At 35.5% G+C, this 16,114-nt stretch overlaps 1 protein-coding gene across 17 annotated transcripts in view; it reads left to right on the top strand.

Moving 5' to 3' along the window:
- Positions 1 to 16,114, top strand: part of Lcor (ligand dependent nuclear receptor corepressor) — an 80,268-nt gene that overhangs the window by 52,453 nt on the left and 11,701 nt on the right. For 16 of the 17 annotated variants that reach the window (XM_048338568.1, XM_048338557.1, XM_048338562.1 and 13 more), the window contains one exon: positions 2,372 to 2,465. In XM_048338568.1, coding sequence (XP_048194525.1) covers positions 2,372 to 2,465 — 94 coding nt within the window. Of the gene's footprint in view, positions 1 to 2,371; positions 2,466 to 4,879; positions 14,217 to 16,114 lie in introns of those variants that run through there. The other variant, XM_048338574.1, reaches the window with a different exon arrangement.

Genomic DNA, 16,114 nt, shown 5'->3' with positions numbered 1-16,114 from the left:
GCCATGCTGGGATCATGGCCTCCTGAGTAGCTAGGATTACAGGCGCAAACCACTGATGCCTGGCAAGAATGTATTTTTAAAACTGAATAAAAATGTATTCTCTGATAGTCCCTGTCATTCTATCCATGTATCCCTCCCTCTTCCCCCGTTTTCCTCTTCCTTGTTTGAATATTACAGCAGGCAAAATATCTTAAGTTTTGACTGATTCCTACATGGGAGACCTTCTAGTTACCATTGTGTTTACATTGATTGGTGTACCTTTGGTTATCCTGTTTACAAAGTTGTTTGTATCTTTTCTGTTTTATAGAGAATTTTAGTATCCATTTAATATCTCTACACCATCAGGTTTCAAATAGAATGACGGTATAGAGGTAAATTTACAGTATTAATAATAAAACTTAACCATGATTCCATTACTTCTTGTAGTAGCTTAAAGGTATTGATTGGCAACATGATTTTAGAGAGGTGAATTTGAACTACACGATGGCATCATAGTATATACAGACTTAAAATTAAGCAAAAATTTAAACTATTTTCTTATTTATTTATTTTTGGCACGTCCTGGACCTTGGACTCAGGGCCTGAGCACTGTCCCTGGCTTCTTTTTGCTCAAGGCTAGCACTCTGCCACTTGAGCCACAGTGCCACTTCTGGCTGTTTTCTATATATGTGGTGCTGGGGAATTGAACCCAGGGCGTCATATATACAAGTCAAGCACTCTTACCACTAGGCCATATTCCCAGCCCCTTAAACTATTTTCTTTTTTTTTGGCCAGTCCTGGGCCTTGGACTCAGGGCCCGAGCACCGTCCCTGGCTTCTTCCCGCTCAAGGCTAGCACTCTGCCACTTGAGCCACAGCGCCGCTTCTGGCCGTTTTCTGTATATGTGGTGCTGGGGAATCGAACCTAGGGCCTCGTGTATCCGAGGCAGGCACTCTTGCCACTAGGCTATATCCCCAGCCCCATTAAACTATTTTCTTTTTTTTTTTTCTTTTTTTTTTTTTTTTTTTGGCCAGTCCTGGGCCTTGGACTCAGGGCCTGAGCACTGTCCCTGGCTTCTTCCCGCTCAAGGCTAGCACTCTGCCACTTGAGCCACAGCGCCGCTTCTGGCCGTTTTCTGTATATGTGGTGCTGGGGAATCGAACCTAGGGCCTCGTGTATCCGAGGCAGGCACTCTTGCCACTAGGCTATATCCCCAGCCCTCATTAAACTATTTTCTTAATGATGTGTTTTTAACTTCTACCTGTTGGAAATATTCTAAGCAGTGCATTTCCCCCCTTTTTTTGGTACTGGTTCTGGGGCCCTCGATGCTATCCCTGAGCCTTTTTACTCAAGGCTAGACTTTACTATTTGAGCCACAGTTCCAGCTCTTTTGTGGTAGTTACTTGAAGGTAGAATTTCAGAATGGACTTTCCTGCCCAGGCTGGCTTCAAACCTTGATCCTTAGATCTCAGTCTCCTGAGTCTTAGGATTACAAGTATGAGTCACTAGTGCTTGGCTGCATTTGCTTTTTAAATGTCTAATTGGCTTAGATGTCTAATAAGATACTACTACTGTAAAATTGTGTTTCATTTTCAGAGGTGTTAGTAACTCCTAATTGCAAAACTTTCTATGAATATGAGCTTAACTCAACTTAAAATTTTATTTACATGCTTATTTCTAACAACCTGAAATAGAGTTATGTCCTCAGCAGAAATTGTAAATAGGTTCTATCCAGGGATTATTTTTAACATGACTAGATGGTAGTCAACTTAAATACAGAGATCTTGCTCTGTCAATTTGGGGTAGAGTAGAAGCTTTAAAAGTTGTTCTGATTATAAGATTTATTTCTAGATGTCTTTGTAAGGAAAAACATAGCTTTGAGATGGTGCTGTAGGCTCATGCCTATAATCCAAACTACTGACATTCAGATGATTACAGTTTGAAGCCAGCTTGGGGGCAGGAAAGTCCATAACTCCCATCTCTAAGATAACCATCAAATCTGGAGTCAGGCGTGGCTCAAATTATAGAGTGCTATTCAAGCAAGGATGAAGCCCTGAATTCAAACTGTAATACTTTCATGTATATAATAATAATAGTTTTAAGAGAAAAGAAACTGTAGGGTAGAACATGATACTATGTAAATTGATGTTTACAGTATCTCACCATATTTCACTATATCTTAGAATCTTGTATAATGTAACTTTTGCCTTGTTAATAAAATAGGTAATGCTCAGAGATATTGAATATAACATACCTTAGTTCATATTTAATAACTCATTTATATGTCTTATATATCTGTTTAGTTAACAAGGTAGCATCTTCATTTTTAGTATATTCAGGTCCCCTTGCTCCTATTTTTAATATCCTCAGGTGTTTACTTGTGTCTCTACAGACGGTGTACTTGATCTATCCACTAAGAAAAGTCCATGTGCTGGCAGCACTTCCCTGAGCCATTCTCCAGCCTGCTCTAGTACTCAAGGGAACGGGTAAGGGAAAACACTTGTAGCCTTCCACAGTTTTATAAAGGTAATCAATTCATCAAAAATGAATCATCCAGTCTCCCTCGTGCATCTTTTAAAAATCTAATCCTTTCATGTAATAATCTTACAGGTGGGTCTTTTGTAATGTGACTTTTAGCAGGCAAAAGTCTAGTCGTGCAATCTAGAATTGGAGAGCATAGATCAGTTTTGTCAGCTTAGGGCAAATGGTAAATAACCATAAATGTGGCAAGAATATGTCTTTGAGCTTTTTGTTGTCAAGCGTTTTGGAATGTGAAACCCAAGCTAAAATAATTGCAATTTAGATGTAATGACATTATTTGTGCAAAAGTTTGTTGAATGAAAATTGGACTTCAGTATTTCACTTCATATTTCTAGTGGGATTGGTGTGCATGTGTGTTACTTGTATATTTGTTCGGTTTGATTTGGCTTTGGAGTGTTGGTTGCTGATTTGAGCTGCAGTTTTAATTCTGACAGTTCAGAATATGTAATTATATATATATATAGATTAATAAATAGGACTGGCTGTAGATGTTGATGAATAACAATCTTATGCTTCTCAGTTTGATAAGTCTTAAATGGACTAAAGTGAATTCTCTGAGCACCTAATTTTATAGTGTAAGAACTGTCTAATTCTCACTTGTGCATGTTTATGACCATTTAGGAAAGTCAGATTTTAATGACACCACATTAGATACCATGTTAGAAAACTGTTGTACCCCAAAACCAACTTTTTTAAATAGGAAAAATAACTTTGGAGATCTTTAATTATTTAATATTTAGATATAACCTTTTAGACTAATCAGTATGGGGAAATTTTACTTAGATAACAAAAAAAGAGTGGACATACATAAACTAAACTTACCTGGCTTACTTGTTAATTTCATCCAAACTGAAGAATTCATTTACTGACTTAAAACATTCCTGGCTTGATTTTTCTCAAGAATCCATCCTTTCCCTTTTTCTCCCTCTATTCAGTCTGAAAATACCATTTGATCTATGTTGCATAGTTTATTTTTAAAGCTTTCTCTCATTGTGATTTATTCTAGATAGAAGTCAACAGGGTCCCACATCATTTGGGTCTCATTTACATAACAAAACCACTTGTTGTTTAATTAAGAATGTATGGAGCAGAAGTCCAATTGCAGTTTGTATAAACAAATCCCTTGTTTATCCAATTACAGTTTGTATAAACAAATCCCGTTTAAGATTCACCTTAAACTTGGCTGCCACGTCTTTGTGTTATGTGGTTAAAGTCACTCTGTTCCTCTTTCTGAATGGGAAGTATTTTCTGCTTGGTTTGTTTTATGGAAGTCAAATGTACCAGAGATTCTGCCCATCTTCTAGTTGAGTATTCAGTGCTATCTTTCTTTGTTAATGATAACACTCTGTAGAGTTTTGTAAAACATAGCTGGTTTCACTGTTTCTGAAAAACTTCACTTTGGGGCCTCATTAATAAAGTCATCCCTCTTGGTCATACTTTCCTAATTACAAATCTTAAGTTTGATAAAATTTCTCTTTGAAAAATCAAAACCTTAACAAATTAACTTTGTGTAAGAGGTTGGCTCTTTTAACATTATTTCAAAGCTATCATCCACTTGAAATTTCAAAATTTCAATAACTTTGAGTAAAACTTAAAAGAATATAATTTTGTGGAAAATGTTATTTTGAAGAATCATAATACTTTTGTATATAAACCAGTCATGTATTAAAGTGAAGACATGGTGGTAAGTTATAATGCTGTGGGTTCTCTAAGTGATTTCTCTTAAGTTTGGACCCCTAACCCTCCAAACCATACACACCATGGAACTGGTTGCCATGCTCAATCAATATAAGAAATGTTATTTGGAGTTACTTTATTATTAATGTTGAACATGAACTTGTTTGTGTGATAAATGAATATTATCTATGTGTTCCATCACTGTAAATAGTTCATTTTATAGATAGTTGTCATGAATGTTGAACACATTGCATCAAAATAAATAATTTGGCTTACTCTTTTATTACTGTACTTGTTTAGTGGTAACGTCACATTGGTAATATAATTCTGTATAGATCTATGGAGACTAATGAATACTTTGTAATTTATAATTAAGGTGCTATTTTCAAACAGTTGCGCGAAACTTTTTCTCCGAAAATTTGTGAACCCAACCAGAGACCAGCCAACAGTTTTAATTTTTCTTTGCCCAAAAAGGTCCTGTTTTTTTTCTTTTTCGTTTTTGTGAACACGTTTTAAAACTAACTGCTGAGACCATTTTTTTTAATTTTAGAGAAAATAAAAAAATAAATAACACAAAGTGATGTTACCCAAGCAAGGCCTTCTAATAAAGGAGTGGTCCCCTCACCCATCCCTCCCTACCTGTGCAAGTCCTGCTCACATCAGTTTCCTTCCATCCAATTAGGCGACCTGGGAGACCCAGCCAGTACCGCCCAGACGGACTTCGGAGTGGTGATGGGGTACCTCCAAGAAGCTTACAGGATGGAACCAGGGAAGGTTTTGGACACTCCACATCACTCAAAGTTCCTCTGGCTCGATCCCTACAGATTAGTGAAGAACTACTAAGCAGAAACCAATTGTCCACAGCTGCCAGCCTTGGCCCATCTGGATTACAGAATCATGGACAACACTTGATATTATCCAGGGAAGCCTCTTGGGCAAAACCACATTATGAATTCAACCTCAACCGTATGAAGTTCAGGGGAAATGGTGCACTCAGCAACATCAGTGACCTTCCTTTTCTTGCAGAAAACTCTGCCTTTCCAAAAATGGCACTTCAAGCAAAACAAGATGGAAAAAAGGATGTGAGCCATTCATCTCCTGTAGATTTAAAGATACCACAAGTTCGAGGAATGGATCTTTCTTGGGAGTCTCGCACTGGTGATCAGTACAGCTATAGCTCTTTGGTAATGGGTTCACAAACGGAGAGCGCGCTTAGTAAAAAATTAAGGGCTATTCTTCCAAAACAAAATAGAAAAAGCATGTTAGATGCTGCACCTGATTCTTGGGGCTCAGATGCTGAGCAGTCTACCTCTGGACAGCCATATCCCACATCGGATCAAGAAGGAGACCCTGGTTCCAAGCAGCCTCGGAAGAAAAGAGGGCGTTACAGACAGTACAACAGTGAGATACTGGAGGAAGCAATCTCGGTGGTTATGAGTGGAAAAATGAGTGTTTCCAAAGCTCAGAGTATTTATGGGATTCCCCACAGTACACTGGAGTACAAAGTAAAGGAGAGGCTGGGCACTTTGAAAAACCCTCCAAAGAAAAAGATGAAATTAATGAGGTCGGAGGGGCCAGACGTTTCTGTAAAGATTGAATTAGATCCCCAGGGAGAGGCAGCACAAAGTGCAAATGAATCAAAAAATGAGTAGGAATACTGTAGAGTGCCAATTACTGTACAAACTGGGTGAGCACTACTGCATCATTGTTCAGCTGTCATTGCTTGTACCTAACTTCATTAACTGTGACACTCATTTCTTTGCAGATTTTGCATTGACTTGTGTGTGCAGAGGTGAAAGGTGCATTCTGAATGTTGCGTATTTTGAAATTTCCATGTGCAGTATGGCTCGGAATATTGTTTGGCCTTTTGCATGTTTCTCTACAAAAGAGAATTGAGTTACCTCACAGAGAACAGATACATGGAAGTTGGACTCCTTGCCTATAGAGCCTGCATGCTTTTCTTTCTTTATTCCTTTATGTTTGCCTTTACTTTAAAAAAAGGAGGAGAAAAAAAGGCCTCTTTCAGATATCACCTGTTTTAACTAGGAGCTTTATCATTGCAAATTGGAAAGCCATCTTATAAAATTGTTCACACTTTTTCTTCAACAATTCAAGGAATTGAAGGATTAAACTAAAGAAAATATGAAGAAGAACAGTGAAGCTTTGAATTTGAGAAATTTGGTTATTCAGTGATAAATACTTATTTTGGTCATTTATAATTACAATTTCTTCTCACTATTAAATTTGCTTAATTAGCAGTCTACATAGTGCTCACCCAGAGGGGAAGGAGGTGGGAAATGTGCACACACTACCTTCAGAAATGTTTTCAGTTAATTACTTTGAACACTACCTTTGCTGTGATTTCATTTGAGATTTTCTAAGGGTAGAATTTGGTCTCACCACCAAGTGAGGACATAGCCTTATCTCATGAAGGACGAGCTCCCTTCTTACTCAGGAGCAGTCAGGGTACATTACATAAAATAATGGCGGATGCCTCGTTTTAGCAACTGTTTCTTTGTATTTTTCAGCCATTTTGCAGAATTGATTATTTGCTAACAACTGAATGTTGTTGCAGCAGTTAGTTGAAAGATATTCAAGATCTGTTTATTGGGGATGAGAGAAATAGGGAAATAAATACATAAACACATAATTGTGGTATAGCAAAAAGAATACCTAGATTTTATAGTCTCAGTAGTCTGTCCAGTATCTACATTCATGAAGGATCTAAGTTTTTAGTAAAAGAACAGAATCCCAAGAAAAAACAGAATCCTAATATGACTCAGGTTGCATATCACTTCTCATGTAATTCAGTCAGGAGCTTAGTTTATTGGAGTTTCTTTTTTAAGTAATCTAAATACTAGTACATGGTTGGGAGGGATTTTAAGGTTTTACTTAATTTTGTTTATCTGAAATTTTCTTTCTATGGTATCCTTATTTTTCTGATATTTAGCTGCTTTTCATGGTTGGTTAGCACACGGATCAAGACCTTTCAGATCATGTTTGTATAAGCACTCCTTGAAGGAATATTTAAGCTTTTTTGAAATGGGCTTTTAAGATTATAGTAATTAAGTTTGAAATTTTTAGTTTCTGCAGTTTTTGCAAGAATAACTGATAAGTGAAGCCCATAAATTTAATATTTCTGTGATCAAATTAAAATTACTACTTGTGCAAAACAAAATCCATACCATGTATATTCTGTATTTCTATCTGCTGAGAATGGTGGTCAGGCCCTTCTAATGCTTAACCAAAACCAAAAACCTTTGCTGTTTCTGTGTAGCATAAAATCCAGCATGCCATGTTGATTAAGATTAAAGTTGGTGATTTCAAATGGATACTAACAGTTTGAGGAGAAGTAGTAAGTACAGGTATTCCCAAGGCATAAATTCTTGCCTGGAAACTTTGGACCTATTAATTAAATTAGGTTAAGGATAGTTTTCCATGTGTGTTCAAAGGTTAGGCACACCATTGCTGTTATTAAAATACATGCACTGCTCATTCTTGACACAGTTTGGGCATGGTTTCTCTTTTGATTTGGTTATTTTGCATAGCAGTTTAATCAGCGGGTGACTAAACCTGTTTCCCCTTAGCTTTTTAGTCTCAACAGAAAAAGCAGTTTGGGTTGAGTAATAGTGTATAACTGCAATATTTTCTAGCCTAGCTGGAAGTTGCAATAAAAATACTTAATGAAAAGTATGTTTTTCATCTGCAGTTGAAGGAAGTTGAAAGTTTGCTGGAAGCAAAGGGCTAAGATTATGAAGGAACACTTCCTTTGTTCCACACTCAATTTTTCAGGACATTTCCAGCCATGGCAACTTTTTGCATAATGTTTGGAATATTCGTTAACTCAAAATTGCTGCAAAAAGGCTCTTTGAGAAGTTTATTTGTACTTGCTTTTACCACCTCTCAAAAAGAAATCATTAAAGGCCCATTTAAAAATCTGGCCCTAAAAGATGAACTTTGTAGAATTTTACTGTTGAGAGAGGTTTAATCCTATGTGGTAGTCTTTAGTGATGTATGAGTTGAGTTATGTAAATTTTGTCATTGTAGTGGACACGGAGTGATCATTTTACTAACATAAATATTTTCTATGTGTGTTTCAGTGGATGACAATCGAGCAGCAGAAGAATGGTGTGCCTACCCTTTAATGCTGCAGTTTAAATAAGAGAACTTGTATTGTGTCATTTCAGATTGTAGGCTGAGAGTTGTAAATAGTGAAAATTTGAGTATTTCTATTGTTTGTTTTGGTTAGAAAGTGAATTTAAAAACAAACCAAACTCTAAACTTTCTCAGATTAAAAGTCCTGAGACCTGAAGATTGTAATATTCATGTCTGTGAAGCTTTTAAACATTACACTTGAGTTCAGTCATGACTTGATAATTCAGGTAAATTTTCCTTTCCAAGAAGCTTTTGAATAAGCATATTTTCTCCAAAGGTCTCTTTCTCTTTCTCTGTTTTATTTTGTTGTTGTTGGGTGTAGATTATTTTAAAGCACTAATTGCATTACATTTGTAATTGCAATATAAAATAGCCATTATTGTTTTGTGAAGCATGGTTGAAATTAGGTTAGTGGTCCCTTTTAAATTTCATGAGCCTCTCAAAAAAAAAAAACCTTAAAAAACAAAAGCTGCTGAATATTTCAGAAAGATATATATTTTACCTTATTGTAGTTTTTGTAAAATTAGTTTGTAATATTCAGGTGCACTTTTAATGTTAAATTTTGTGTTCAGATTTCCATCGTACCATGTATTTCTTGGAGGTGGCTCATCACATGGCTGACTGTCAGTCTTTGTGTCACAGTGATTTTTTAATATTTTATTTCTTTCTTGATTTGCCACTATACGGTATTGGCACTTTCAGTATAGATATTCTTGTTTGGGGACATCTTTATAAATTTGTAATAGAGATTGATCTATTCGCATGCTCAGTGTCTGCTAATCAGAGTTTTGCGTAGCCCAAACAACAGTTGGCCATTTTTATGGTATGGAAAAGTGTAGTTCATGACTGTCACAGAAGCCTTTGTTTGTGGCATTTTCCAGTAGGTGGACAAATGATGACATTACTGAAATAACATTATTTGAACTAATTGTAGGAAATAATATATTTAAAATAAATTCTTGCGTTTTAAATGAGAGACAATTGATATTGTAGAGTAGATAAGCTATAGTACTATAAAATCAAGAACACTAAATAATTCTGAGGAGGATAACTAGTTGGTACTTTATCATCAGCTTTCTTATTTCGGAGACATTATAGTCATCAAAGTTGACCTAATATAGTGTATTGCATTTCTTTGTTCAGTAGGCTTACAAGTGACTCTGAGTTATATTTGTGATGAGCTATAGACTCTTTTTCTGCTTCTCAAATACCATGAAGGACAAGGTCTCTCTTTCAGGAAAAATAATTTATATTTATGTATAATACTTTTTAAATATAAGTTTGTTGTTATTCTGAAATTTAGATGTTGCTTGATAAAACTTTGCTGCAGCAGATCTTGAATATGAGTAAGGCTTTGTGTGATAGTAGGGGTCCTTATGTGAAGTTGATTACTGGTCGGTTCTGGTGAGCAAGTTCAACAAGTGTGAAGTGTGTATTAGCTTTATTTGGTACACTTTTGTTTTACAATATTGAAGTGCTTTAGAACTATGGTTATCTTACATAAAACCATTACCTCAACTAATTGGCATTTTTATTCCCCAACCTTTTTACCTTAGCTGTAATGTGAGTTATACGGGATCAGATAGCAGAACAATAAATGATAAAATGAGATGTTTAATTCCAGTTTTCTGTAGAGAACTCTAAATTTGACTAAGCATAACTACCTGTTAAGGCCTATATCATAACTACCTTCTGTCATTAAGCAGTACATGTCAGCCTTTGAGCTGCTAGTAAGCTGTGTTTCTCCTCTTACCCCATGTAAACTCATGGCATAGTCTTCATGATTCCTTCATTTCATTGACAACCCCCACCCCAATAGTGAAGCTTGAATTTACGTTATTGTTTTCTTAAAACGAGTAATGAGTCAGTTCATTGTTGGAAGCTGAAGTATTTTGAGTCATTACAGCAGATACACGACAGGTTGTTGTCAGTTTATTTAACAGCTATTACCTTGCAAGGTTTCATTTAAAACCACACACTTTTGATTTTGTAATTCTTTAACCAAATACCTGAGGTTGTTTTCATACGAACTACTCATTTCTATATATTCAGGTTGCTGTCATTGGTCATAGAATATGGATAGATCAAATTGACCCACTTAATGCTTTATAGAAGATTGAAAGTTACAGGTTAAATTTTGGCCTTCATAAAGGAAGGTATCAAAATTTTTCCCACGTTCCCTTTCCATTAGAATTAGGTCTTTATTAATACTATGGGCAGGCCAGTGTTTATGAAGAGCTTGATGGCTTTAGTCAAACAGTCTATTTAGGAGACCACTAGTAGCAATTTTTTACAATCTGTTTTACTGAAAGGGAAAAAAAGTATAATTGTGGTACATGGATACCTCTTTGTTTTTAGTTGATTTTGGATTCTGCCCTTGAGACATGAATAGATTTGTGAACATGCTGACCGAAAGGAAACTGAGGAAATTCTTTCCTCTTTAATCCAAATAAAAGGTTACAAGTGACCTTTTAGAGAAGCAAACATTAACTCCATAGCATAACACTATGAACCGTGTGCCCGAAGTATAAAAGGAGATTGGGAGAAAAGCATGGGATTTAGGATGGGCAAGTACATAGATTTTGGAGAAGAGGCTAAAGATTATCCTCTATTAAAGTAAAAATTAATCACAGTACAGTGTGCTAAAGTTGGGCCATCTTCATTTTTGATAGAAAAATATTTTACATTGAGAAAGAATCAAGGCTAATTAATAATGTTAGCTTGGAAAAATAATAAAGCATAAATTCTGCAACTATTTGGGGGAAATTTTAAGGTTTCAGTTCATTTAGAGCTATATCCATAAAAGCTGTAAAGCAAGCACTTTTAGTTAACTATAGATTTATTGGATGTAGCAGATATTGTAATCGTAATATTTAATCTTTATTGTTTGAATGTGGAAATGAACCCTTTACTCCTTGAACTGTTATTGAACAGGCTCAAGATGATCTTTTAACACTGGAAATGACCCTACACACATACCAAAAACAAACAAAACCCTAAAGCAGTAAGACATTTGAAGGATCCATACCTCTTAAACTTTTTAGATTTGTCTTGAGAAAAAAAATTATGAACCTGTAACCAGTATTAGTGCAGTCTTGGGTTCCTTGTTCTGCATAATTGCACCCTTTCTCAGGTATGTCCTGAAAACATAAATTTTAAAATCTCTTTGGAGATTAGATTCTCAGCGGATAGTGTGTGTGTAAGGGGATTGGGGGTGGGGGGCCGGGCATAGCTGGACACAGGACACTGACATAGTAGAGCAGGGATTTTTAACAGTCAATAGCCAAATAGAACTTCAATCTAGAATATTTTTACCCCTCAGAATAAGTGAGACCACTCCTATTTGGTAAATACCTGGTGCTACACTCCTAAAAATATTTTCTTTCATCCAGGTGACTTTTTCCTGCTTGGTGGAAGGTTATATAGTAAACTTTACTGTCATTAGGAAAGCACTTGCCCAAAATTTTTTAAGTACTAGATAAGGGATAATTCAGCACTTTTTCTGTTGCAACACTAAAGTCTTAATTTATCTTCAGAGTCTTAGGTACTGTAAGTCTTAGGATGATTATTTGAAAATATGAAGCATATTGCATAATATGGAGTCTGAATCACCTTTTTATAAATCTTATTTTAACAAAGAAACCAGTAACATTTTGTACCTGTCTAACAATTCTAAGTGATTGCCTCATTTTTCCTATTTTATTAATAAGCATTTCAGGCTTAAGAATTTGGAATTTCAGAGGTGAGGGAAAAATGACCCCAAATGGAAAATCATATCGTACCATTTTAGAAAAATAAATCCCCAAGAAAATGGGTAGGGATTCTCTTTTTTGAAGTCTTCAGGGAATGAACAGTATTTAGAATCTTTGGCTGAAATTCAAGCCTTTTTACTGTAAATTTTTAATATTAATTCACTGACATGCTTTTTACATCAGAGGACTGTAATGGATCTTAATGTTTTTAAGTTGTGGAAGGGTATATTTCTAAATGTGGGTGGGATAATTAACTAGGTTAGTATTACCAGCATTAGTAAGTTTAAGGAATTTAGTATGTAATAGCAAAGTGTTTGATTAAAAGTCTAATCCTATATTGCTAGTCAAAATTAGTTACATTCTGATCTAGGAAAGATATAGTCATTGGATATTGATAGGCTGTGCTGTCAGAAAACCAGACTAAGATAGAAACCTTTATCTGACTCCCACATTGTTGCTTGTTCTGATGGGATGTATCCTTTAGAGCAGCTTGTTGCTGCTTTGAAAAGAATGCATAAACTATTCATTAGGAGAGTTGCGTATAATTCTTTATAACCTCCACTTTAAACTCTCAGACATTGGTATTTTATCAGTCCACACTGTTAAATAAGACTAATGTTTTTTAGAAATCCCACTTGTACACACTGTTTAAAAACCCTCAGGGACAGTTTACACACTCTTCTCACTCAATTCAGGTACTTAGATGCTATTCTTAAACCTAACAGTGACTTGTAATTTTCTGTTTTGCTTTTATTTTGACGTGCTGGTAGCACATCTTTGATGAATGTCAACTTAAAAAAAACTCATTTCAGGTATCCAGGTATATAACTCAGCCAAACAGATTTTAAAGCTGCATATAACTCTCCAGCACACGGTGCCTCACACTCTTATAGTGGCATTCTATATATTCAGTTATTACTACTGAGCAGATAATATGGGGGGTTCCTGTTAACAGTGTATTTTTTAAAACGTGCATAAATGTATAGCCAGCACACAGACGCACATGCACACATGGTTACACTATATAGTTTTTAAATGCCACTAATAGCCAGCACAATTAAAAGACATTCCTAACTGTGTCTGTAAACTAACAGATGTAGTTCCTTTTTAATGTGGCTCTTGCTTCTTCACCATAACTACTACTAAATTCAAGCACTGGTCCTTGGGTGTCTGACCTCTACATTCTAGTTTATGCAATGTCTTCAGAGAATTCTGTGCACTGGCCACTGTGATAGAACCATTGGGCCAGGAGTGCTTTGAGTTTATCAGTAGTGATTCTGCCAAAGTTGGTGTTTTAACATGAGTATGTAAAATGTCAAAAAAAATTAGCAGAGGTCTAAACCTGAATATCAGGAGACAATTATGTCAGTGTATTTTATAGCCTTTAAAGACCTCAGTGACAAGTTTCTTCTGATGTTAACACTAGGCTCTAAAAACCTTTTTGTTTTCTACAGTACTACCTGTGGTTAACAAAATAGGTTACCCCTCTGCTTTAATACTTGATATCTTACATCCAGTAGAATGATATTCATATATAAAACTATAGCCTTTGAAGATAGGAAAATCAAATTTATATAAGTTCAGGTGTCATGCAACAAAACAGGAACCCCCTAAACTCGTATGGACCTCATTTCAATATACTGTTTACAGTTTGACGGAATTGTATAATTTAATATTTCTCTTGTACTGTAGTTTATATTTATTTACAGATTTTTGTACTGTGTGATTTTTGAACTTTTTGTTCCTTGCTATGATCAATGTTTATGTAGTAGAGCACTTATGATCACAAATTAAGTTTTTTGGTTTGATTGCACTACATTTTTAAATGCAGTTCTGATTTTTGACTGGACTAAAATAAGCTGTGTCTTAATGTATGTGATGAGTACTTAAAATTTTAATTCATGTGGTTCCCCAACCCCTTTTGCATTGTATGTCAAAAGCACTAGTTATTTTGTGCATGTGTAAGATTTAATGGTTCCATTGTATTATTTGACCATGACATTTTGGAGAAACATTCCCAGCTGTAATGTTGTGTATGGTAGTTCTCACTGGATGCTAGACTTTCAAAACCACTATTCTTCTAATAAATTTTGTTGTGAAAAACTGCTTTAACTCTGTTTCTACTTAAGATTTTAGTATTTTTAAATTTTCTTTATTGTCAAAGTGAGGTACAGAGGGGTTTCATACACAAGGCAGTGAGTACATTCCTTATCCAACTTGTTACCTCCTCCCTCATTTAGAAGAGTTAGACATACACTGTTAAATGCACATGGCAATCAGAGTTGGTTGTTTTTTTGTGATAAATCTTTCCAAATGAAATCGTTTTGATTTAGTAGATGTCACTGTTACAAAATTAGGGTTCAAGTGGAGTATGGTATTCAACTCCAAAACTATCTTAAGTCTCATTGTTTCTATTTGTTTGATACTCTTCCCTGGACTATCTTAGTTTTCTTCATGAAATATTTATTTTTTAAAAATCATTTCAAAAAAATCTTTTCAGCTTAGCAATATATATGTTCATTTTCATTATACACTGTTCTAGCTATATTTGTTTTTTATTTATTGTTTGGTCGGTCTTAGGCCTTCAACTCAGGACATGGGTGTTGTCTCTGTGCTCATTTGTTCAAGGCTAGCATTCTGTCACTTTGAGCCACATCTCCACTTTCAGTTTTCTAGTGGTTAATTGAAGATAAGAGTCTCTTGGACTTTCCTGCCCAAGCTGGCTTTGAATCTTAATCCTTAGATGTCAGCCTCCTGAGTAGCTACCAGGGCCTAGTTGAAATTTAGTTTTATATGGTTTTATTCAAGTAAGACCTCTTGTTGGAATTACTTGCCACCAAAAAACAATTGTTAATTTTTGTTTGCATAAGTACAAACATAACATTAGTTAGTTAAGACTAATTTCATAATTGTGACTTTTTGCTGTTGTTAGTCATGGGGCTTGAACTCAGAGCCTGGTCGCTGTCCCTGAGTTTTTTCACTCAAGGTTAACGCTCTACCTCTTTGGACCACAGCATTGGTTTTTCTGGTGGTTAATTCCTCAGATTTCAGCCTCCTGAGTAGCTAGGATTAACATGTGAGCCACCAGCACCCAGCAGTACTTCTGATTCTTAAGAGGATACTGATCTGAATTTATATTGTGCTATTTGGAAACTAGAACTAAACTAATGAAGTTCTGAATTATAACATGGTTCTTGATAAAGTGGTTAGAAGAGCGAATTGTAGTTCCTAAAGATTATAAATTTGTCCAGAATATTCCAGAAAGCTTGTGTTCATGCTTATGATGTCATTTCATGTAAGCAGATATATTTATATATATTATTGTGGGTTGTTGGTATAGCTTATTTCTTGGGTAATACTTTTTGCCTAAGACAGACTGGTTATTAAAAGCTCTGCTCTTTCTGTCTTTTGTTAGATGTTTAAGAAGTCAAAATTCTGTTGGTACTTTAGGTGTGCTTTTTGGCTTTATTGGTTTTCCTTGTTCACTTATGCTATATAGTACATTTACTATAAACTGCATTTGCTCACCCTTCCATTCATGTGCTCACTCGTATGTCATCTCCTGCCAGTATTAACTAAACTGGTATAGCATCTCATAAATGAATTTGATTTTGTTTTAGTGATCCTGTTGAAATTTGACTCTTTGTTGTGATCTTCTTAAAGAAAGGACTTATATTTTTGTTCGTTTGTTTTTGGTTGGTTGTTTGGGCTTTTTTTTTTTTTTTTGCCAGTCCTGGGGCGTGAACTGAGCACCTGGGCACTGTCCCTGAGCTTGGTTTACTCAAGGCTAACACTACCCCGTGAGCTACAGTACCACTTCTGGCTTTTTCTGTTTATGTGGTACTGAGGAATCAAACCCAGGGCTTCATGCATGCAAGGCAAGCACTCTATCACTAAGACACATTCCCAGCCCAGGACTTCTCGTAACTTCTAAAATTTTACTGTTATTGTTAAGGTGTTGTACATAGCAGCTACCACTTCATAAGTCAGGTAGAAAGGACTTCTTTTAA

The sequence above is a fragment of the Perognathus longimembris genome, chromosome 2 (assembly GCF_023159225.1).
Source record: "Perognathus longimembris pacificus isolate PPM17 chromosome 2, ASM2315922v1, whole genome shotgun sequence".
Classification (NCBI taxonomy): domain Eukaryota; kingdom Metazoa; phylum Chordata; class Mammalia; order Rodentia; family Heteromyidae; genus Perognathus; species Perognathus longimembris.
Note: the sequence above shows the minus strand (reverse complement) of the source record. Positions and strands in the feature narration are given on the sequence as shown.